The sequence below is a fragment of the Bubalus kerabau genome, chromosome 23 (assembly GCF_029407905.1).
Source record: "Bubalus kerabau isolate K-KA32 ecotype Philippines breed swamp buffalo chromosome 23, PCC_UOA_SB_1v2, whole genome shotgun sequence".
Lineage (NCBI taxonomy): Eukaryota > Metazoa > Chordata > Mammalia > Artiodactyla > Bovidae > Bubalus > Bubalus kerabau.
The window spans coordinates 33,726,638-33,751,521 of NC_073646.1; the positions used below are offsets into that span (position 1 = coordinate 33,726,638).

General features: G+C 41.0%; 1 protein-coding gene across 3 annotated transcripts in view; it reads right to left on the reverse strand.

Moving 5' to 3' along the window:
• Positions 1 to 444: 444 nt before the first annotated feature.
• GTF2I (general transcription factor IIi) overlaps positions 445 to 24,884 on the reverse strand; it is an 82,126-nt gene continuing 57,686 nt past the window's right edge. The window contains exons 16-35 of one of the 3 annotated variants that reach the window (XM_055562405.1): positions 23,534 to 23,592; positions 22,695 to 22,766; positions 18,872 to 19,055; positions 17,811 to 17,869; positions 14,752 to 14,823; positions 13,445 to 13,628; positions 12,403 to 12,461; positions 11,996 to 12,070; positions 10,813 to 10,914; positions 9,991 to 10,056; positions 9,487 to 9,670; positions 8,435 to 8,493; positions 7,983 to 8,063; positions 7,476 to 7,559; positions 6,922 to 7,105; positions 5,420 to 5,448; positions 3,679 to 3,720; positions 2,865 to 2,906; positions 2,319 to 2,394; positions 445 to 1,597 (exon numbers count right to left, since the gene is read on the reverse strand). In XM_055562405.1, the coding sequence (XP_055418380.1) occupies positions 2,336 to 2,394; positions 2,865 to 2,906; positions 3,679 to 3,720; positions 5,420 to 5,448; positions 6,922 to 7,105; positions 7,476 to 7,559; positions 7,983 to 8,063; positions 8,435 to 8,493; positions 9,487 to 9,670; positions 9,991 to 10,056; positions 10,813 to 10,914; positions 11,996 to 12,070; positions 12,403 to 12,461; positions 13,445 to 13,628; positions 14,752 to 14,823; positions 17,811 to 17,869; positions 18,872 to 19,055; positions 22,695 to 22,766; positions 23,534 to 23,592 (1,696 nt within the window). In that variant the 3' untranslated portion in view covers positions 445 to 1,597; positions 2,319 to 2,335. The other 2 variants (XM_055562404.1, XM_055562403.1) reach the window with 2 other exon arrangements.

Consider the following 24,884-nt stretch of genomic DNA (forward strand, 5'->3'; position numbering starts at 1 on the left):
ACGGGGGTTCCTGAAAGGAACCCCGGGGGTCTACTGGAGCAGCTGACTCCCCTAGGTGGTCGGCTGCTAAGTTTGTCGACAAATCAGTGTGGCTTTCCCTGAGGTCACACGGGTAAGGGTCACGGAGAGGCAGAAGGTGATGTGGAGAGACAGAAAGGACCTGGAGCCAGAGTTTCATGTGGGAGGGGCTCACAAGAGGGCTCCATCCGGGGGGGATTGACCTCAAACATCGCATGCAGTTGGCAGGTCACGGACAAACAGGTGGGGGCTCCAGCCCCAGCTCAGACCAGAGGCACAGTGGTCTCCGACTCAGCCCCGCAGGGGTGTCCTGACGAGGCACGGAACCTCTGGACAGCGGTGACCTGACCTCACCTCACAATCCGCCTACCGCCGAGCCGCCCCAGGTTTCCCGACAGTCATGAAAACACCTTAGAAAGAAATGAATTAGTGTGTGAAAGGCATGGATGGATTTTATTTATTACCCTATATCTACAATTTAATTTGAGGTAAAATATAAGCAACACATAAAAATGCCTATTTCTGCTACCATGTAATATAATTCTCCATTGTGAATATTGTGATAAAGCTAATGAAAACTCTATGCCATCACATACTCTAGCTCTTCGTATAGCTGGTATTTTACATCTCTTACTGTTGGTGAAATCTCAATACATGTAAGATTCTCCTACAGATGGCGCAGAATGTCAGAGGGTGCCTGGTCAGCTGACGGACCCCTCGCTGCCCACACTGGGCCTCAGGGTCACCGGTTCAACCGCAGAGTAAAGAAGGCAACGAAACCCCCCTCCCCAAGTTCTGAGCCGAGCTGGGGTGGTGTTCCACAGAATTCCACACCGCGACTGGGCTCACGGCAGTGAGGCTCTACGTCGCTCAGCTTGCCCCAACACTCAGACCTGACCTCAAACTTCTGGTTCGCCATGCATTTTATTTGGATGAAAAGTAAATGTGGATGGAAGAGGGTCTCTGTATTCCATCTATAAGCCACACGCTGAGATTACCGACCTCTTACTGGCTGTTAGCTGGTCCTGATGGTTGTGTTTTCATGATGATAAAAAACATATGAACCATGATAGAGAGCTTAGGAAAAGGTTTAGTCAAATATACAGATACTAACTGTTCACTCAGTCATTAAGGAGAGCCGTGAACAAAAGGGTCATTTAAATGATTTTCTCCAATAGAAAAACTAAAGAGCTGAACTATATCACAGGGGTTTTCTTCACTGCCGAAGCTGAGATGTTCCAGTAGGAGATATCTTCGCTTGATTGGAAAACAAACACCATCGCTGAAGGCTCTGCTGAACACGTAAAAAATCTGATGAGCTCCACCCCTGCCATTTCCCTGTCGTTTTCCAGCACTGCCGTAAAATCCTTATAATACATTCCCAAGGAAACCAGCCATTCCAAATCTACAGTCACTCTGCTCTTTAATTCAATTCACAGAACTGCTGAAAAAGTAGACATTTCTATCTAAAAGTAGAAAAAAAGGTTTGTATAGAAGGTATTTCTGTTATACAAGTATATTACACAGCCTGGGGCAGTAACAGGTCCGAAAAGCTCTTCTCACCCACTGATACTTTAAGCTAAAACAGGAGAGAAAACAGACAAGCGAGAAAACAGGTTAATCTGATTATAGGAATTTATGATTTTCACTAATATCACAACTTAATTACCACTTCAGTCTAGGGACTGGAGGTACATGGCCCATTCCATGACCAAAAAAGTCTCCGTATAAAAAAAACCAGAGGGTCAGCTACAGGTGAGAGATAACTGTACCCTCTAACTACCATGAAAACAGTCAATGCTGGGGCTGAGTGAGGTTCAGCCTGACATGAACACCAAGTCTCACTAACTCCTGGTCTAGGAACGCCCCTCTGGAAAGGTTTAAGATGTTTGGAATGACTGGATCAGGCCAAATCATACCAAGATACACCATGGATTGTGTAGCTCGGCCAGACTGCAAATACTGTCATGGTGCTCAGGGGAGAGCCAGTCTGGCGACACTGACTCACAGCGCATCCAACGGCAAGGACAAGAGTTAACCTACAGACCAGAAACAAACACTTTCCACGGGAGGCAAAGTGCTTTAACATCTCTGCCTGACAGACATGCGTTGATCCAAGGAAACTCTCCGTGCTCGAGCCCGCTAGCTCAGACCACCCAGGATGCTTACACGTGGTCCTCACGTGCCCCGAAGGTGGGCCACCGTTTACGGCTGAAGCAGGGAAAGCACTTCAGCTTACGGATATGCAGGGAGGCTCTCCCAGACACTACATGGTGTCCTGGACACAGAAGCTGATTTACCCTGGGAGGGAAGAGTTCTACCACGTAGGGTCTGGTTCTTGCTTGATTTGGGAGTTTCCATCAGTCTCCTTTATTTCTATCAAGAAAAACAAAAGGGAACCGATTAACTATGCTACGAAGGCAGATCTGCTTGATTATACAGCTACTCATACCAAACTATTCATTACAACTCGATAGGATACTAAAAATGGTAGCAACTAGAGACTCTTCTCCAGCAGCCAACTTCTAAATTTTGTTACTTAGATTTTCAAAGTCACAAATGCCTTATTAATTATGCATGTAATGGCCCCACACCAGCTGGATCCAGGTTACACAGCCGTCATTCAACAATTTCAGAATTCATTAAGAGTCATTTGGGGAAGATGGAAGAAAAGAACCTGTAAGTCATCTCTAAATACAATGCTTCTGGGCATAAACGACAAACCCACTCGACCCAGAAACCAAGGAACAAAACCACCACGTGGTTCCAGGTAAAGAGCTTCTAAACCACAATTAATTCTTTGTCTTTGGCACTTCAATTTTTGACAACCAGGCTACCCTTTTTACCTTCGGTTGCAGGAACCTCCACTTGGGCTGGCTCAGCTGATTCTGAAGAGAAACACACGAAGATTTTATTAAAACACTGATCAAAAGTCGACTTCAGTTATGTAAAAAGCCTAGAGGGAGGAAGCTCTCTAGACATACACAAAGCCCCCATCTAGGATGAAACAATAGCTACAAATTTGGGGAATTAAAAACACGGTTACTCAACTGGACTGTCAAAAATCTGCTTTCCTGAAACCTGCTATCTTACACAATCAATAACAATCTTAACACAGGTCCAGCAGGAAAGCAGGAGGTTCTCTATGTCTTTTCCCCTCCCTTCTGCGGGATCCCTTTAATGACAGTCTTTCATTGCTTTCAGTGAATCACACAGCAGGCCTAAACAAACACTTGCTTCTAAGGAATCTTTAAAACTACAACACATGCATTTTCAGCCAACAGTCTGGCTTACAGCAACCATTAGAAATGAATGGCATAAGGCACCAAGTTAAAAGACAACCTTCTCGTCACACAACCACACTCAACGCCACTGGTCTCAGTGCCTGAGCTTGGCTTGACATGGGAAGGCAGAGCCAACGGCATGCGGTCCAGTTCTCAGTGAGGACCTACGTGTGAGCCCACCTAGGCTTTCAGACAAAGGAGTAAAAGGAACCGAGTCTGCGTGTGCTCCAGTGTGTGCACACATGTGGACATGTGTGCTGTGGAATTAACTTTCCTTAGAGTTAGGTACACATTAGCACGTGAGGCCACACAATCGATGTGATCTGGTTTACTGCGTAAGCAGGAATATTTCCATGTTTCACCCTGCTTAATTTACCTTGGATCACTGGGCCTTCTGACTCATTCTGATCAACCAACTCTGAAAAGAAAGCAGATTCATTTAAGTAATAATGATACACTGCTGCATTTGAAAAGCATTTTTGCATACATTCTCTACTCTGATGCTCTGACTCTGCTATAGGAGACGCTGTTTTCCTTATGAGAAGGAGGGAACAAAGATGAAAAGTTGCGGTAGGTCCCATTCAAGTAACTAACTCATAGTAATTACCATAAAATTCTGTAAATTATTACCACACAAGGAAAAGAACAACACTGAACACTTTACACATACGGTAAAGGGGTAAGGAGCCATAAGATACAATGTCTTTTGAAATTAAAAGTTACATAGAAGAGAGATGAATTGCAATCAAAAAAGTTTTCCAAACAAGACAAAACAAAACCCCCACACCTTATCATGGGGTTGGTCATTTAAGGATCTCTGGTATTAATTAAAGCTGAATGCCGAAGATGACTGAAAAATCTGCGAAGCAAGATTTCCTTTCATTCATTATTGACATCCCCAGATATTGACACACTTGGCCAAGATAGAGAGTATAATAAAACAGAATCTATTGAAAAAGAACTAGTGGCTTGGGGGAACAAGCAAATAAATACATTTTAGGATAAAATGAAACTCAAAACTGGGAGGCAGAAGAGACGAGACCAAATCCGTGACGCTACAGGCAAGGCAGCCAAAGAGCATCGATAGCGTGAAGCCCAGCGGGGCAGCGGGGACAGGCACAACAGCCGCGTGACTCAGCTCAGGCGGGGAGCCAACGACTCCCAGGGCTCAGCTGCGCAGCGGTCCCTGAAAACTCCCGGACACTTTCCCAACAAAGATAGAACAGAGCGCTCAACGTAGATGGATGTTAAAGAGCTGAGAGGATACCATCTGGAAAAATGACTGAAATGCTAATGGTGTATCAATTAAGGACAACTGTCACTTTGGAAAATTTTTAACAAGAAAGGTAACAGAAGAACATAAAACATATTAGCATAATTGTTTCACACAAAAAACCCCAACAACATCACACACACACACAAAACCTGTTTAAAATGACAGGAATATCAGGGAACTGGAAGAACACTTACACTTGTTTGTGCAAGATTATCTGAGAGCCCAGTGACTGCCAGACACAATGCCTCAATATTAACAGAAGCTGCTAAATCATGTTAGAAGACTTGCTTTTTCTAGCCCGGTAATCAGAAAATAATAGTAATAGTAACGGTAAAAACAGGAATAAATATAGATTGTGCTTACTGAACACATACTATAGATCAGGAGTCAACAAACCTCATCACAAAGAGGCGATGAGTAAATGTTTTAGGCTTTGCAGGTTGCTCTGTTGTAATTTCTGAAGTCTGACGTAAGCAAATGGGTCCAGCAGCGCTGTATTACAACTTTATATTCACACAGTGAGGAGCCTGCCAGTCAGTGCGTTAGAGGCTTGACACACAACGTGTCCTTTAAAATGCTCTAAAACTGCCCAAATGGATGCAAGTATCATTACTATTTGATTACACGAGTAAGTAAACAGATTTTCAAAAGCGAAGCAACTTGCCCAATACCACATCCTCAAGTGACCGGTGCTTTATACTGAGGGCTAAAACAACGCCTTTGAATGATTACTGCTGGATTACGTCTGTAAGTGTACACGCAGACCTGCATAAACCCACCCATCCCCCTTTTCTCAAATCCTAGAAAAGGAAAAAAGAAAAAGACATCCAGAAATACTCACGGTTATTAATCACAAGTCCTGGAAATGGTCTAAAGAGAGAAACAGATGGTACAAGTGTTTTTTTTACTCTATGAGAATTTACATGTATATTTTTATTCAACTAACATTTAGCCCATGTTACTTATGTGCTAGAAACACAAAAGCTGTCCACTATCATTTAATCTTCTACTTTTAAACCTACAGACAGATAAGTAATGATTAGGGCACATTATTAGAAAATGCTACACCAAAGATAGTAGGGAAGAAATAGGAACAAAGTAAAGGGAAATAGAGTAATCTTAGTAAAATGTGAAAAGGCTTTGGGAGAGTAACATATGAGCTATTTCTGAGTGTCGGTCCTAAGCAGACAGTGGGAGTTGGACAATGAATGCGTATATTTAACCACAGCTAAGTTCTGGGGAGGTGGAAGAGTGAAGGGGAAGGAGAGGGAGGGACGAACAGGCAGAGTAGCATGGAGACATATACACGACCACGTGTGAGCTAGACAACCAGTGGGAATGTGCTGTATGACTCAGGGAACTCAGGGGCTCTGGGACAACCTAGAGCGGTGGGATGGGGGGCCCGTGGGAGGGGAAACAGGTGTACCTATGGCAGATTCATGTTGACGTATGGCAGAAACCAACACCATACTGTAAAGCAACTATCCTTCAATTAAAAACGAATACATTGAAAAAAAACCAATAACCACGACTGTTTTCCACACACACACACACATAAATAATAGGAAATCAGAGTAATTTTAGTGAAATGAGAAGCAGCTTTGGGAGGATAAGACATTAACTATTTCTGAATGTTGGTCCTAAGCAGACAGTGGGACCTTGAAGTTTGGGGGAGGTGGAAGGGAAGCGTGAAGGGCCCTGGGAACTTCTACTTGGGTGACGGCAAAGGGGACGTGTGTAGCACTTACTGTGACAAGCACATATCAACGAACGGAATCCTCACAGTGCTGTGAGTGCGCAGGTGCGGCAACCATGCCTACTCTGTGGGTAAGCAGCTCACACTCTCAAAGGGAACAACTACCACCTCACTGCACAGACAAGGAGACAGAAGTGGCTTAGCACTGGATCCTTGTCTGACCTGAAGCCCGGGACGAGAGGCCGCAGGCAGGGGCTGGCAACATTTTCCTGAACAGGGCCAGACATAAATATTTCCAGACCACGCTGTCTCTGTCCCAGCTACTTAATTTTATCACTGCAATATGAAGGCAGCCATAGACAATGTGTAAACAAGCAGGAGTGACTGGGTTTTAACAACATATAAAAATAAAAACGTGGCAGGCTGGAGCTGGTCCACAGGTCACGCTGTGCTAACAACACCTTGCCTTAAAAACCAGAGAATGAAGAGTCAGCATAGGACGGAAGAATCTCACAGTGACTAAAGGGCTGTATTAGTTCATCTCATCGCACAGTAAACTTACTACAGAGGATCACATTTTGGAAGATGACTTGGCCTCAGTGATCTGCAGGTTCATTCTTATGACCAAGCAAGTCACTCTCACGTACCTAATGACTGTGAATTTAATGAACTCAGCAGAATCTAAGATCCTTCTCATGGAGCTGATTTCCAGATAGCTGGGGGCTTTGAATGACACTCCGGGGGGCATGCCATCAACCACCACACAGCCAGGGTTAATTGTGATTTTCCTGTAAGGAACCTTCACGGGGAAACCCATCCCAATGGCTTCACCTATAGTGAGACAAATGGCATAAAAGCAGAGAGTCCACCTTAGTGAGGGTTTACAGAAGCACAGATGACAACTACTTGAGCATAATTCAGTTTTAAGATCTAACTGAGTCAAAGTTTTCCTGGCTTATTGCAAGCTGTACTATGCGAATGCCTGCATCCATGCTCAGTCATGTCTGACTCTTTGCAACCCTATGGACTATAAGAGTCACCAGGCTCCTCTGTTCACGGAATTTCCCAGACAAGAATATTGAAGTGGGCGGCCATTTCCACCTCCAGGGGATTTTCCCAACCCAGAGATGGAGCCTGCGTTTCCTGATTGGCAGGCAGATGCTGAGACACCTGGAAAGCCATACACAAATGTAAAACTTACCAAATTTTCGACTGAAGAGGTCATTAACTTGCTCTCTTAGCTGTCGAGCTTTTTCAACTTTTGATAGTCTTTCATTATCATCGTCTAAAAAGGTTAAGAGAAAGCTGTAACTTAACAATGCTGTTTTAATACCAGATACATTTTTAGGTGCTTTATGTAATTTTATGTTTTGGGAATGTTTTTAAAAAAATCAATCAAGATTGAAATGATTTAACAAAACAATTTAATAATAGCACTAAACTGAAAATGCAACATCATTCCAGTTATAAAGAGTTTTGCTTGCCGTTTCATACAAATTTTTTAAACACACTAGGCATCTGGGTAGCGTACAGGTTTTAGCTCATGTTGAATCTAATAATTGCCAAGCACTGTTTATAGATATAAACAGACATGGTGATGTATTTGGTTAATAATTTCTGCAGGGGCTAGGGGAACAACAGACAATGTACAGTATATTCAATCTTCATGAAGCCCTAACAAGCTATAATTAAGGCAGAGAGATCATACCTGGAATTGTCACCTGAATGATATTAAGGTCTTCAACACCTGATGCAGTAGTATTAACACTGGGTGATGAATTGATTTTTCCTGAAAACGGAAACCTCAGATTAAAACATATACAAAATGTAATTAAATCTTCCCTAATGCTTACAATACAGACTATAAAAGACCATATTTTAAGGCAACTTTGTTCCTCATGACGTGTTTTCTTGTTCTGTGACACTGGGCTTCCTGAAAGATGTTTTTCATTTTTTGTCTTCCTCATGCTGTTTTGTGGTGCATCAGACATGTAGAGATCCTTAAGTTATTAAAAAACTTAAAAATCGTAAACTAGACACAACCCCAACTTTGAATGCACTTTCCAGATTTTATTTCAATAGCTACTCTCGCAATAATTTTTAAAATTCCTCCTGCAAAGTAAGTGTCTGACAAAGTGTTTTCTGTAGCAAAATGCTTACTTGGAGGGCTCTTAGATGAGGAGGTGCTCTCCTTAATTGCAGTCTCAAACATTTCTGGCCTAAAAACAAGAGAAAAAGCATGTGTGTTAGTATTCCAATAGGAAAACGTTAAAAATTAAACAAGTAAGTTACTGAAAAAGCTAGTAACTTTCTATACATACACATTCTTAGCAGGAACAGAAATAACATGGATATCTAAAGAACACACACAAAAAGACGAACTATAATTGTGATTTTAACATCCACCAAGCCCTCTTTAAAACTAATGGTTTCAATATATCCTGGAAAGATGCAGTGCTAGGCTTGAGAAGGAAACACAAGAGTCCTGCATGCAGGTAGCATGGAAATATAAAGACAGGCTGTGAAAAGTCAAGCACCAAGACTCTGTCTCTCTTGGGTCTTCCCTGGAGATACTGGTTAAGACTTCAATAACAGGCTTCCAATAAAGGAACGTAGGTTTGACTCCTGGCTGAGGAACTAAGATCCCACATGCCTCATGGCAAGGCCAAAAAGTAAAAGTTAAACAGTCTGTCTCTCTGAGGAAGCAGAGGCAGGGTCTTAGCCTCCAGAGACCTGGCTCAAAGTACAGAGGGTGGCCATTAATAAATAAATAAACCCTAAAATTCCTTTCAACTAATTTTGAACAATTGCTGAACACTGACACATATTTTATTAACTCCAGTTACTTTCATGTGCTTCAGCTGTGCTGGCGTAATTCACAGATCCCAAGCAAACAGAAGAGAGATTTAAACTATTCTGTAAACCGGAGAAATAAAAAGGCTTTAGAACACTGAACCTCCACTTAAGATTCCAGCCGTATCAACCAGTAAAAATATGACTATAAGGAGACTTTTGCAAAATCAAATTGTTATCCCTCTGGTAACTCACAGCCCTCCTTACCTCTTTTGACCACTTACAAAAATTTTTAAATATATATAGAAGTATAAAGAGCTTCTCTGACTCTAGGGCCCCAAAGCTGAATCCACATGCCATCTCCCAGAGTCAAACTGTACCAACTCAGGGGGCAAGCTCGTTTCATCTTATTTCCTTACTTTTTAATGATGAACTTAATTTTGGCTTTGTTTCTGAGTATCTTCTCCAGCCTTGGAATGCCAAAAGTAGACGGTCGTCGGAATGGCACGCCCTCGGGTAAGCCTTCCACATAAAAGTCTTCCGGGAAAGACTCAAATAACGCGAATGGCACTTTCACAGCTTGTTTAAGGCCAAGAGCTTCACCTAAAAAAGCAAAACACACTTATCGTTTCTCATATACATAATTTTTTGAAAAATTAAACCTTAAAAAAAAAGCATTCAAACTACATTTTGCAGCTATTCAAACTACTCTTTAATAAAATCACATGAATTTTAATTTTAGAAAAACATCCTCAATTTCTTGAAGAAATGTGGGAAAAACGATCAAATTCATGCCTGCAAAGCCCACACACATCTGATGATAATATTTAAATGTTGAACATTTTTACACTGATCACATTTTTCTGTTTTATAAAAAAGCTATCTCATATTTTAATAACAATAATACTTCAAAATAAACTTACCACATTTTTCATTGAAAAGATTTTCAACTTTCTGTTTTAGGTCTGTGATTTTGGCATTCCAGGCCTCTGCATGAAAAAAAAAAAATGCAGAAAAAAATGTTAGTAATAGTTACTAGTATACATCCAAGGTTAGGAATTTCTTCATCTTCTTTTATTGTGCATCTTTACTCAGCGCAAAATAAAAAATACATAGGTTTTCAACACAGTCATGTCTTGATAACTATTCTAATCCTAATGCATTATTTAACTGTTTTATTATATAACTGGGATTCCATGGTGACAATAAAGGAACTGGGGTTCCCTGGACAGACGATAAAGAGTCTGTCTGCAATGCTGGAGACCTGGGAAGGTCCATGGATGGAGGAGCCTGGTGGGCTACCGTCCATGGGGTTGCAAATAGTTGGACACAACTGAGCAACTAATTTAACTTATTATATTACTAATATGTCAGCTACAAATTAACAAAATAAACAAAGAACAAAATACACCCCCCCAAACAATTATAGTATCTACTCCATGCCAGATACAGCTCTACCCTATTTGTCATCTTAAAAATCACCCTATGGAACCGGAAATAATGTTATCCCCATCTACAGGCAAGTAAACGGAGGCACAGAGTGTGTAAGCAGCTTGCTCAAGGTCATGGAATCTTCAGTACTAGTGCCAGATTTGAACTCAATCTGGCTCTGTAGTCTTCGCCTTTAACTGTTAATATATACTAATTCACCAAATAAAAAGACAGTGCAACTAGTAAAATACAGTAGTTTACTAATTCCTTTTATTTGAAGTAATGAAATCAAGAAAAATGAAGTATATATTTACCAAAGGAAAACTCTCTCCCTCGAGGCTTGAAGGGAACATTAGAACCATTCGTCTGGGTAGGGGTTCGAACGGCTGAGGTTTGAGGATTGCTATTATTAGGGCCTAAAGAAGGATAAAAAACAAACAAACAAAAAATAGTCAGCACACACAATCAATCACCTGCTAGTGAATTCTGCACAACCTGCTCTTGAAGGCCAACCTGTGCTGGAAAAGTTGAGTCCAATGAGGACATAATCAGTCTGCAAAGGAAAAGGCCACTGCTGTGAGTTCTACAGACCTCTGTCTGTTTTTCTATGTCCGTGCCTACAACGAGGCATTTTCCCCCAGAACACATCTAGCTTTCTGGCTGATATGAGGAACTTTCAGCTCACTTCATGATTCATTACACCATTTTGAAGCCACTGGTCACTTATGTTTGCCTTTAGGTTTTTCTTTCAGCCTCTGAACATAAACACAACTTTAGATACAAGTATATCCTCTACACTATGAAGCTCTCCTTTGGATTCTCTAGCTATTTTTGACATATCTTTTCTTTGAATTCTAAGAAATACACAGAAACAATGCTATGGGTTCTGAGTTGTTTTCCACTAAAAGCCTGACTATGGCCTCAGAATTCAATAAAATATGAAGACTCAACATTCTAATCTTTAATTACTTCAAGCTACTGAATAAAAACCAAAGCTTTCTTAAATGGCATAGTGATAAAAGCAAGGTATTTCTGAGAAGCTAGATCTCTCCACCCCATCACCCTGAAGGCAGGAGCCTTTCATTAACCCACCACTGCCCTTGTACATGAATACTTAGAGTGGCATTACTCATAAATAGCCAAAAAGTAGTACAACCCAGATGTCCATCAGGTGATGAATAAATAAACAAAATGCGGTCCACATCCACACAATGGAATATTACTCGGCAATAAAAAGGAATGGACACTCATTAGGATGGATATTATCTAAAAGCAGAAAGTAACAAGTAGTGGCGAGGCTGAGGAAAATTTCATCTACTTGAAACTGCTGATTAAAAACATTTAGAACTCTAGACTTACCACAGGTTAGCCTTCCACACCTAAAACAAGTTTTGTGAAGGCCCATTTTCCTAAACATGTCAACACTAGAGTGAAGAAGCAACAGCTGTAATCAGTGAACTGGAGAGTGGACAGAAACGGGCCACAGCGCAACCTCACCTTCCACAGTGACCTCAATTTCAGGAACTTTCGAATTACTCCCAGGGCTTCGTGGTCTTTTCGGGGACTGCAAAGCTGTAAAGTGAGCAGATACCATTTCTTTTGGATATTGTAAAAAATCCATAAGGAATACTCTATAAAAGCAGAGTACTGAAATTCAGTTTGGCTCTTGTCAAAGAAACCTGAAGAGTCAAACTGATGGTATAACACTCCACATGAGTCTCAACAAAGCTGTGGACACATGAGTGAAGGATGACTGCAATATGAAACTGCCAATGAAATGTTTACTTTTGGGGGAGGCAGGCATTAAATAAAAGATCTTAAAAAGCTCAAAAACAAATCAAAAGCCACCCCCTCCCCAATTTCTGCCACACCGAAGTATAATAAAGGTATACATACTCTCTTACCTTTAGTGTTAATTTTACTAGCCATTCCAGGAGGCAAGTAGGAAATAACTAGTTCAGGTCTAGAGAGAAAACCAAGAAACGTTACAGTGGCCAGTATAATACTGGTCTTCATATCTAGTAAAATTTGTGATGACCAATTTTTTTTTTTTAATGAAGGTTACCACAAAATAACTCTGTAAGGCAAAAGTAATCTCTATCATTGTGGACAAAAAAAAAAAAATCACTTTTCCTTCCCACAACGAGCTGCTAAAAGATTTTAGGAAGAGTAAATGACTTCTTTCTTGATAGCTCAGTTGGTAAAGAATCCGCCTGCCATGCAGGAGACCCCAGTTTGATTCCTGGGTTGGGAAGATCCCCTGGAGAAGGGAAAGGTGACCCACTCCAGTATTCTTGGGCTTCCCTTGGGGAACAGCTGGTAAGGAATCCACCTGCAATGCAGGAGACCTGGGTTCAATCCCTGGGTTGGGAAGATCCCCTGGAGAAGGGAAAGGCTACCCACTCCAGTATTTCAGCCTGGAGAATTCCACAGACTGTACAGTCCATGGGGTGGCAAAGGGTCAGACACGACCGAGCAACTTTCACTTTCATGAAAATGAAAACTAACAGGAGTTTAGTTTCTTCAGCTCCTGAAATTCTGGAGACATATAAACGAGAAACTTAATTGTTGAAATTCAGTTGCCCATAAGTTTAACCAGGAACAAACAGAGCACATTAAAAATCAGCACTTTCTTTCTTTCTTCAAGTATGTATGGATAAGATACTTATAGCATCATAGCATCTCTCAGCAAATGTCAGCACCACCGCTGTGGGGCAAGTACAACTCTCCTTGTACTGATGAAGAAAATCAAGGGGAAAAAAAAAAATCAAATGCAGGTTAAAGAACAGCAGCAATGGAAAGGTGAGGTCCCAGGATCATGCTACACTTTCTATCATGGACCTCAAAGGCTTAGCCATAACCCGAAGTTAGAGAAGATTTTCAATAGAAATACAACTTTATTGCCTAAATTCCAGAAAGGATTGCTTAATGGCAAAGAGAACTTACTTTTTAACAACAAACTTGATTTTATTACTTCCACGGACAATCCTTTCCAGTCTTGGAATTCCAAACCAGGTAGGGCTTCGAAAGGGAATTCCTTCTGGCAAGCCTTCTACATAGAGGAACTCGGGGTTTGATTCAAACACCGGGTACGGTACTTTTACTGCTTCTGTGAGTCCAAGAGCTTGAGCTGAAAGTGTAAGAGAAGAGAACTTACGAAAGGTGAAACTTTATAGACCATCTTTTACTTCTGTCTGACAGCAGTCTCTTTTTATGCTTTTATTATGTGTATTTTTAAACTGTGATACAATGAACATATAACAGTATGTTAGCTTCAAGTGTATGGCATAATGACTTGCTATTTGCATATATTCTCGAGTGATCAGCACAGGAAGTACAGCTGACATCTGTGCATGCTCAAATACATTGGGCCAAAGTTCCCAACAACCTAGCAATTTCCACTTAACACTGTAGGTATCTTACTTAGTACATTGGGGAAAACTGAAGAACAAGCCTAAAAAAAATAAAAGGAACATTTTAACACTTCAAAGGACAGGACAATTAACTATCCCCACAGGACAATCAAAATTGTCTCTGTGCTCTGGGAGGAAATGAACTACAGCCATATGGCAAGTACCTAGCCCTTGAACCCAGCATCTTGTTTAAAAGATAAGAGGGAATCCTTGGTGGTGCAGAGGCTGGGACTCTGCACTTTCACTGCTGAGGGCCTGGTTTGATCCCTGGTCAAGGAACTAGGATCCCACATGCCGAAGGTAAGAGGTGCGCAAGAAGATGCACCTGAGCAGACTGGTCAAGTGTACTCAAGGTTCCTGATCCAGGACACAAACGTTAATATCAGATATTAAAACAATGATGGCAATGTCCCGGGAATACTGGGATCACTCTACGCCTTCCTTCCTTCTCCATGAGACATACCCAATCAACTGAAACACTTGCTGAGCCTTGTCAGAATCCTCAAGACAGCATTCCAGGAAACCATTGTCAACAAATCTACGTTGAAACAGATGATCAAACCCATGTGTCACATGGTGTCAGCTAGGTTACAGGTACAGACAGTGGGACTGAGGTCCCTCCCGAGACCTCCCACACTCTCCCGCTCTGATACACAAGAAATCGGGAGTCCAGGGGACAGAAGGTAACTTGCTCAGTTTAAGCAGCCAATGTCAGAGCAGAAAGAAAGTCAAACCCAGTTTCTGAGATCGTCCCTCTTTAGGTCCTGAACTGCTTTAAAATGTTCATTCAGAACACTGCCTTTCCTTAACATTGTAAAACTAAGACTATGTTTTACTTACCAAATTTCAAATTAAAAATCTCTTCCACTTGCTTCCGTAGCTTGGTAATTCTGACATTCCAATCTTCTTTGACTAGAAAGCAAAAACCAATCTGATTAACCATGTCCCTTATGGGTGCGGACACAATCAGATTGGATGCTATTCTCTCCAGTGATGCCATTTTTTAAAACCTGAGATATAATCAGCATGTCACACTGTAACCGTGTCAGGTGTATATCCAGGGACACTCTTCATATAACTTTGCTTAAGAGCAAAAACTTCTGTTCCTAAGGAAAAGAGTGATTTCCTGCACTTGTCAAGAAGTTCAGGAAGATAGAATTCCAATTTAAGTGTACAATGTAGATAAAGAAGAACTTGTTCAGAAGCATTTAGAATGAATAGTTTTTAAACACTGCTCCTTGGAGGTACATCGAAGAACCCTCTCAGGAGTAGGAGGACCACCTGTGTAAGGACCCAGGCCTCCAGTACCAGGTTCAACTAGAGGAGCTTCAATTGTATTCGCTTTTCTAAACAGGCATTCCTTGTTTTATTGAACACATACATGCCTACAGATTTACACAAAGAAAAACTTCACTCATCACAGCAAGAAATGAATGATAGTGTGATTAGGGAGGTGTCACTGAGCACTATTCACATCTGTAATCTGGTTTATTTCCTTACCCTTTATTTGTAAGACAACCATATCCCTTTAAAAACAACATACAAATAAAGAAAAAATAAGCTATTAGAAAAGATAGGCAGGGTTATTATCACTTGGACAGATTATCGGAGCTTGTTTGGTGGAGGTGAGGATGCAGAGGACAGAGGTGATCTTGGGGACCGTGGAGGATGCTTGGAGGTGTTGGATGAGGAAGGAGGGTGAGAGAGAGTAATTTAGAGAAAAGGGCAGAGAGTGCATGAATCGTCCCACGAGCAAAAGTCAGCCATGTCTGTGGGTGAGGTGGCAGGAAACGTTCTGAGGCTCAAGGTTGGGACCCTCAGAAACTCCTTCTTTTCCTTTATTTTTAACAAGAAAGTACTTTAAAACCTTTTCTTTAAAAGAAAACCTAGCATCTCAAGGGTTTAATATGGTAACTCAGCCATTCAACTAGACAAAGTCAGTCTGATATAAAGCAAATCGGAATACTACTATCCCAATCGGCAGTCTCCCTTCTCCAAGGTCAAGGGCGTCTGTCAACTTGGCGCTCCCCTTCTGCCTCACCCTGCACTTTCTTCTCTGGTGTTTCTATGCCAATACAAACAGATCTCTGCACCATTCCACACAAGCACCAACTACCTTCTCTTTCTTCCCCTGCAAAGCTCAATTACCTGGCTAGTGCACAACTTTCGCACACGAGACCTCTCTGTTTCCCCAGACTGAGAACCAAGTGCCCTTACCTGTGTTTCAGCATAGAGCTGTCACGTACGAGTCAGGCAGGCATCTCTGATGGCAACGACTAACACAACACTTTTGTCAGTTCCTCAAGGACCTGAATTAGCCTGGCAAGACTAACACCCAGGGCCCTGGCAGATCAAATACCGTTTTGTAGGCATGAAGGAGGACAAGCTTTGATTCTTTCCAAGGTCTACGAGTGGCCGAAGGCCAAGTTCTGTTAATGACTGAGAGAATGGAGTGTCTTCAGATACAAGGCCTGTAACTGTCTATGCCAGAAAACAGCAGATCAAGTACTGCTGAAACTATCACTTAATCCTCAGAGTAACTTCTACAGTGCCTCAGACTGTTCCACTGATACAAGCTTAACATCCTCGGTTCAGTCACCATGAGAAATGCTCCTAATAAAATCAGTCATCACAATAATCGCAAGCTTCAACTTGAGGTCTGTCTTGAGAAATGAAGTCTCACACATAGACTTCCTTCACATTCAGACTAATGCATACCACAGCTCTACCTTTGGGAATGTTTTTGTTTGAACTACGTTGCTTAGTAAAGTCTCTGTCACATCCAGTCTCCAATCTGCCGCGAATATCTTGTTTCTTTGCCTAAGCCAAATGCATTCTGAAGAACTTGCTGGACTGATGAAGCTGCATTCAACCTGAGAAATTAAGCATTACCTCTTCTCCCCGGCAGAATTCTGGGCACAGGATGGTCTGCTTCCCTAGTCTAGTTTTTTTTTTCAAATACTTCTCATGCCGTGATGAACACAAAAAGATTATACCATCTGTTGAGCATACTGAGGACTTTCACCAGTTGCACCCAGGAACCTAAAACTCAAGAATCAGTACTCTAGTACAGACAAATAACCACTTTGGACAGCAGTTCACCTTAGCATTAGGAGAATGATTAACTGCAAAGACAAAAGAAAGAAAAAAAAAGGAATGGGAAAAGATTTAACAACAAAAATTCAGAAGAACCCATTATTGGTTCTTAGCAACAGAAGTTCCTAAGGTTGCAGAACCTACAGAACCTAATATGCAGACCTACACGTTATGGTCATTTTATCTGACATTATGGAATGGAAAATAAAAACATCAGAAAGAAAGAAAAGCACAGTTATATACCTCAGATAAAGAAAACAAAACCCTTCTGCTGACTGAGACCGAGACTTTTAAAGCTCTTTTCTGGGCAGGATGTCAGCACAGCTGCTGCGATCACAGTATCTGCCAGTTTAAAACCAAGGTCCTCGTGAAAAGACGAAGGTCTAAATCTCGTGGTCTGGCCCATCAGCCACGTGTGGGCAGCTGCGCACTTGAAATGTGGCCACCTGAACTGGGAGGTGCTGGAAGTATACAATATACACCGGAGATTCAAACAAAGGATGTAAATCCATGAAATGAAAAAGGTCAACTAACACACCATGTACAAACTTTCAGGACATACATGGCTTGCGTTTGTGACACGTATTTCTACTGAACACCATGGATCTAAATTCAAAGCTCAAGTTTGTTCCAAACTGGTATGTTCATCTTGATAAAACAAGGAGTGCCTGTGTTGATCTTCCAAACAACATTTTTTTGAGTGGAAGGGAGAAAAGAGCAATTCTATGGCATTAAAAGTTTAATGAAAGCTTAGAAACTATCTGATTTACCAGCTTTTAAAAAGGATCTCACAACTTTCTTACCTGGTGTATTCGTTCTGGGCTGAGTAACTTCAGTAGTGCTGTGTGTCAGAAGCTCCGGTCTATAAAAATACAATTGGTATCAGGATGAGAGCATTTAAGACCGCCTTTACTTCCCATATGGTTCATTCTACCTTCAACTGCAGTGAATAAAAAATCATCTTGGTGACCAGATTATTCTGAAAATAGCAATTTACAAAGATTCAGGTGGGACCACCTATTCGTCCTCAAAGGCATTTTAGGCTAACTTGTGGCAGAACAGCTGTGTCTGGCCCCATCCCAGTTCAACCTCGAGTTTCTATCCTTCAGGTGAACTAGAGTACAATACAGGTAGATGTATCTGGCTTTGTCACCCTGAAGCTTGTCCCAACAAATAGATACACAAATGCACAAATAGATACACAAATTAGCAAGCAAATTCTACCTCAAGGACAATTCTTTTGTATTAAATGGGCCTTCTGCTCCCATACTCTGCCCTCAAATTATCCATTCTGCTATCTTCCAAACTCAAGCCAGATTGACCCTTTTAAGATCCAGTTCAAATTGTTTTAAGAGGAATCAGCTTTAAAACCTCTTCAACCCTTCACTGACTGTACAGGACATAAAGCTAGGCTTCCTCCCCAGGGCCATCTCAGTGTATCATGCCCTCAAGGGCATCACTCCCTTCCACACAGACTGCGTGGTTATCTGAATATTCAAGGCCATCTGACACCTCCCTGCCCTGACCTACTTATGCTATGTCCTTCATTTGAACCCCCTTTCTTGCATCCTCTGTGCACAAGTGAACCATCTGCATGCTACCCTGGCCCTCTTTCCCAAAGCTGGCGCTTTTCTGTATTGATCAATGCAATAAGCCTCCCAAGGACGGAGTTTCTGTTGGATCCAATTTTGTGTATCTGGTACCTGGTACTACAGAGACATCTGCTTGAAAACCGAATCTAAATGTAATACCTCAGTTTTAAATATGGGGAGTAAAGTCCAATTGGGAGGGGGGAAAGCCCATTTTTATGAAATTAACTTTTCTTAAAGACAACATTAAATGTTTCTGCAAATTATAATCCTACCTTTTAATAACAAATTTAATTCGATTGCCCACTTGAATAATCTTTTCCAGCCTTGGGATCCCATACCACGAGGGACTTCTGAAAGGAATGTTTTCTGGCAGTCCTTCCACATAGAGGTCATTAGGGTGTGCTTCAAATTTCTGGTAAGGTACAGCCTTAGCTTCGGTGCTCCCTAAGGCTTCAGCTTTATGAAAGAAAAGCAATTCAGAAGACTGGAGACTAAATTTTCGTTGAAATTACATTAAAAAAAAAATCCATAATAACGGACATGTCAATTTTTAAATAAGCATCTTTAAAATGACCTTAACAATCACTGAATACAAAAACAGGAATATAGGAATGCATCTTACTATTCTGTTTCTGAATAGGCACAGCACTGAAACTTTAAAATGTAAAAATGTAATTACTAATTCAACTTTAAACCACATCCAAACAGAGGTGTAACAAGAAAGAATCAATTTACAAAATATCGGCATTTGTAGGTGTCCCTTGTATTCTGTGTGTTACATTTAAATATTTTATAATCTGACAGTTGAAAAAGAGAGTGCCTTCTTGAAGAATCTGTATTTCTTTGACTCTCACTTTGACTTTCCTCTCAAATTCAAACGCCTTCTGCCTTAATTCCTTCCTTCGTTTCATCAGTACCAAATCTGAACGGTTCTACTATATTATAGGATCCCAACAACATAAGTAAGGAATGTGTATTTGAAAAACCAAATACAATGTAATTTAGATCAGAGCTGTTTAAATACCTCTGAAAACATGGTAAAGGCTTTCACACTCACACTGGGAGTAATATTTATTACAGTTACTCTGCTAAATATAACAATAAAGGACATAAACTTAATTCTAACAAAACTTCCTATAAAATAAAAAAGAACCAAATTGTTGGAGCTAAGAAACAGCACAAGTTACAGAAAGGGGGAAGGTCAAGTGCATTAGCATTCATCTCATCATGAACAAGGTCTCCTCTATATTAAGTAACCGTTCCTGTCTCCAGAGTCATTCTGCTTAACTTTGCTTAATTTTTTCCTGAACACTTAACACTTTCTAATATACTACATATTTACTTGTTGCGTCGCTATGCGTATCACCCTAATCTATAAACGAATCCTTGGGGGGGGGGGGAAGCATTCACTATCTTCTGTGGGGCTGAGTTCTCAGCACCAGATACACAGGGGTTCATAGGTGCTGATCCGCAGTATAACTTTCAAGACTTGGGTTTGATATGAATAATAATCTTAAGTTTTCCTCTTTCCTTGTCAGGAGGCTTGAAGAAAGCAACAATTCTGCTGGTCTCTCTCTCTCTGAAGTTTAAGTAAAGGCCAGGAGCAGAATTTTGTTGTTTGTAATGTAATAATGCATAAACTCTTATTTATTTTTTAAATTTTTAATTGGAGGATAACTGCTTTACAATGCTGCGTTGGTTTCTGCCCTACAGCAACTCAACTCAGCCTTAAGTATAAATATATCTACTCCCTCTGAAGCCTCCTTCATCCCCCGCCGTCTCACACAAACTCTTATCTATTTTCTTAGCTCTGCTACGATGCCAAAGTATTTCCTACTGGCCAATTTTTCTTTCTGTGACTACACTATCACAGCCACAGCTTTCTTCTTCCATGAGGGAAAAGTCAGCTTACTAGCAAGCACCAATGATCTACTAGGATTGGCTGTTTCTTACAGACCAGGTTCGATTTCTAGAACTAAACGTCCTAGAGGCTAAAGTTTAAGCCTGTTCATGTAGATGCCCGTTATCTATGCCAACTAGTTATGAATTAGGACAATACCATGGTGGCATCTCTAATGATAACGTTCGCAATCTTCTTTCACTAAATGACTTGGAAATATAGTGATTTTTAAAGCATAGATTCTTCATTGTTCCTTAGCTGATTTCTGACCAGATGCACACAGAGGTAAATTTTCATTAAGCTACCCAAGTAGCTTAAGGGCAATCAAGGATAATGAGGGGGGAAAACTTAAATCCTGACTCTTCCTCAAGGCATTAAGAGTCTAAGGGAGCTAAACCATGTAAGTAAAACTGAAGTACACGGATTCTGAAAACAGCAAACAATTAAACGGACTAAGTTTGTAGTTGCCACTTGAAGTGCACCTAAAAGCTGGTTTCCTGGGTCTGTAGAAGCCAGAGCCATACGCCACTCTTGGAAACCAGGGGAGGAGCAAGAATCTGCACCCAGGAGACTTCAACTTTTTGTGGTAAAACTCACATGGTTTCTTTCACAAAACTGAGAAAAGCCCTGTGTCCTCGTGATTCTCTGTGGCACTTCTGGGCTTCCTTTGATCTTTGCAGTGTTATAATTCAGTGAGGCCCCAAGTACACTGTATGACTGAAAGGTTCAGTAATTTCTCATTAGTTTTTAATGACATTGGTCCACTCAGTATTTGTTGATCATCTATCTGCTCAGGCACCAAGCACTGTTCTACAAACAGTCAAGACACACGAGATGTGGGCTGTTGTACAAATTGTATTACAGGGGAAGGAAAAAGGCAGCCATCAGTCCTTTAAGAAAAATTAAAGCGTGATGACATAGGGTGTGCTTCGTGGTTTATGTCAGATGAGCACCTGGTGAAGACCTCTCCAAAGACACTGAGATGAAGGGCAGGCACCACACATCTGCGGGAAGAGCACTCCAGAAACAAGAGCGCTGACAGGGCAGCGGCCCAAGGAGGGCGTGCCCTGACAAAGTAAAGGGCAGCAGGAGGCCCTTACAGCTACCACCCAAGTGAGCGAGCAGGAGGGCGGGCTGGCCGGGATCGGGCGCTGCGGGACTCACTCACAGCAGAGGGAAGTCACAGAGCACAAGCAGTGACAAGCTCCACTGTAAGTGCTCAGTGAGAGTGAAAGCCGGCTGCTTTGGGGCACGGCTTTGACTACAGGGAGACAGCAGTGAGGAAGAGAAAGACACCGATCTGCACTGTGTTGTCCGTGTCGAGTCAGCAGGGGGCCTGGTGGAAATGAAGAAATCACGCGTGACTGCAGGGGGTTGGCCTGGACGCCCGGGGGAGGCTGCTGGCGCTGGGAGGATGGGGAAAGGGACGGGCTGCAGGGGGCATCAAGGACTCGACTTGGGATGCATGGAGTTGGAGGAGCTGCCAGCCAGCTGGGTGAATACACAGGTCCAGTGTTAAGAGTTTTCAGGGCTAGAAACTTGAATGTGAAAGTCACTATTCAATACAGACGATACACCATTTTTAAGGTAGACAGAGTGAGACTAACTGTGGAGAAAGCACAGCCAGAGGGCTCAGGACTGAGCTGTGGAGTAGCGTCCAAAATGTAAAGACTGAACTTCAGGCAAGAGCTGAGGAGGGAATGAAGAGGACAGCCAGTGAAGTGGAAAGAAATGCAGTGTCAGTAACATCTGAAACTCTCCACAAGAATAGTTGAAAATGCTTAAGAAAGAAAGAAACAAAAGCCGCCGCAACGATAAACCAAAGCTAAGGGCTGTAACTGTTTGGGGATACGAAGCACAGCAAGCACCGCAGACACCGCCTGCCTCCAGGACAGGGCGCCTCTGGCGGCCTCCACACTCCCCGGGCACACTGCTACAGGGGCGCCCTGTCTGCGAGCCGCTCCGTGCCGAAAAGCCTGTCCGTAGTATCAATAATTTAGTCCAGAGGACATGGGGGTTCAACACAATGTTCTCTCCCCTTCCACACAGGTTTAAAACTTTTCACAATGTATGTTCAAAAAGCAAACAATAAAAGAGAGCTGGAGATGAGCCATCCATGGTATCTACTTTCTTAAAAAGCAAAATTTGGAAAAATTATTCTGTTAATACTTTAGCTAGGGAGGAAATTAACTTACCAAATTTTTTACAGAAAAGCTGATCTACCATCTTTCGTAACTTAGTGATTCTGGCATACCACTCTTCCTTAACTGTAAGAGTAACATACACAAATTCTTTAGTTTGATGACATTAATAAAACTACTAAATATCATGAAATAAATTATTAAGTAGGCAGTATTGTTTTCCTGTTCTAAAATTATTTCCAAGATTTCATAATGTGTTTATTAAAACAGTGCTGACACTGAATGAAAAGTATAAAAACTCACAAAACAATGACAAAATGAAAATTTATAATTTAATAGTAATATTACATGGTACTATAACATGTCATCATTAAAGCTAAAAAGAGAATCCATTTTACTAAAGAACAGCTAGCAGGCAGTCTTGTTACATTTGGGGCTATGATAATGCTGGCAATCCTTTTATTATACCAACTGTAAGTGATAAAATTGTCATTTTATGTCCCTATCCAAAGTCCTCCACTACAGAGCAAAAGCAATAAGGGAGCAAATCATGACTATATTTCCTTCAAAACACATTTACCCAACAAGTGATGATGCTCATGGCTTTCTGTGCTAAGTCTTTACGTTGTGGGTATCAGGATCAATGATCATTCAACTGATTATCTAGACCAGCATAATAAACTGTTGAACACATTATGCCAGATAAATTTTTCATTTCAATGGAGAACAGACATTGTCCTTTTATAGTCTACCCAAAAATGTGATGTTTACATTTATTTATAATGAGTTATTGAGAAGAAAAGCAGATTATTATTCTCGAGAATCTAGAACAATATTCCTTGTATATCATGTTCTGATTTAACATACAATTTGACATAAGACTGAAGACCTACCTCCTGAAGCTGGTTTATCAAGCTGTAAGTCTTCACGTGTTGAATTCAAAAGTTCATGCCTGAAAGGTGAGAAAAATTACTAAATATTTACCCCATCAATATTCAGCACAAGTAGTAACTGCTAGCACTTATATAGTAATTCAGTTTTCAAGGCCAGTTTTCAAAAGATAGCCTGGACTCCTGAGCATAATTAAATCCTAAGATATTTAAGACAACTTGGTAACTGCACGTTGTTTCATAATGGTCTTCATGGAACATATGTCCTCAAACACACACACACAAAACAGTTAACTTGGTAAATCAAAGGTATTTTACAAAAGCAGAACACCAAAAGAATCAAACTACAAAATTTTAAATGAGATTCTTCAATTTCACTTTACATTCAGGATAACCTTACTTTAACTTACCTATAATCTAGTTATAAAAATCCTAAACAAATTTCAAAACTAACTGAACTAAATATATTTCAGAATACACATGCTTTAAAAATTTTCCCAAATACATAAACACTCCAACGAATTTGCACAATCTGACTTATGTATCACTATTTTATTGTAATATCCTCAAGTAACAGAGCAGGGGCAGGAGAGTGGGATCACAGAGAAGCATGACAATGTATTAACTGTAATCTCAGAAATGCTGAAAACTAATACAGGATTAAGGTAATGGAGGAGCTGTGAAATAAAACATTTGCTGAAGTATAGAATCACCCCTTTCAATAAACAAATAGTATATGTGTATCAAGACTAATCACATTTAACATTTGGGGCAAGGGTTACTAAGTATTTTCCAAACGTGGAAGATGGCTTCCAATAAATGAGGATATCAAAAGGACTTGAACAGAATGTGCAAGGCATGAGTACCTTATGATGAACTTGTACAAAGATTTAAACACCAAATATATAGTTTTATCTGCTTTAATATTAGCAACAAGCAAAATCTACAAACTAATCTGCATATTTTCCTTAGTTATTAAAAAAAATTGAAACTTCTAACAAATTAAAAATGAAGCACTGTAAGAAAATGACAGTATGAGAGTTTTGAAAACTATATGCTTCTTAGTATCTCAGAGTGTGTGTGTGTGTGTGTGTGTGTGTGTGTGTGTGTGTGTGTGTGTGTGTGTGGCGGGGGGGAAGGCTGTTTACGATTCCTGCCCAGGACTAGTGTCAGGGTTTTACAATAAGCCCTTTTTGTTTACCACTCAGTTTCATGAGAGACTATGAAATATTTACTTCCTCCTTCTCATTGCCATAGTCCCTCATCTGTTTAACAAAAGGAAAAAAAAGGCGTGGACAATCAGGTAAACTGCTGGGCTCTACTGGACACACGGTGCTGGACTGCCGGTATCACC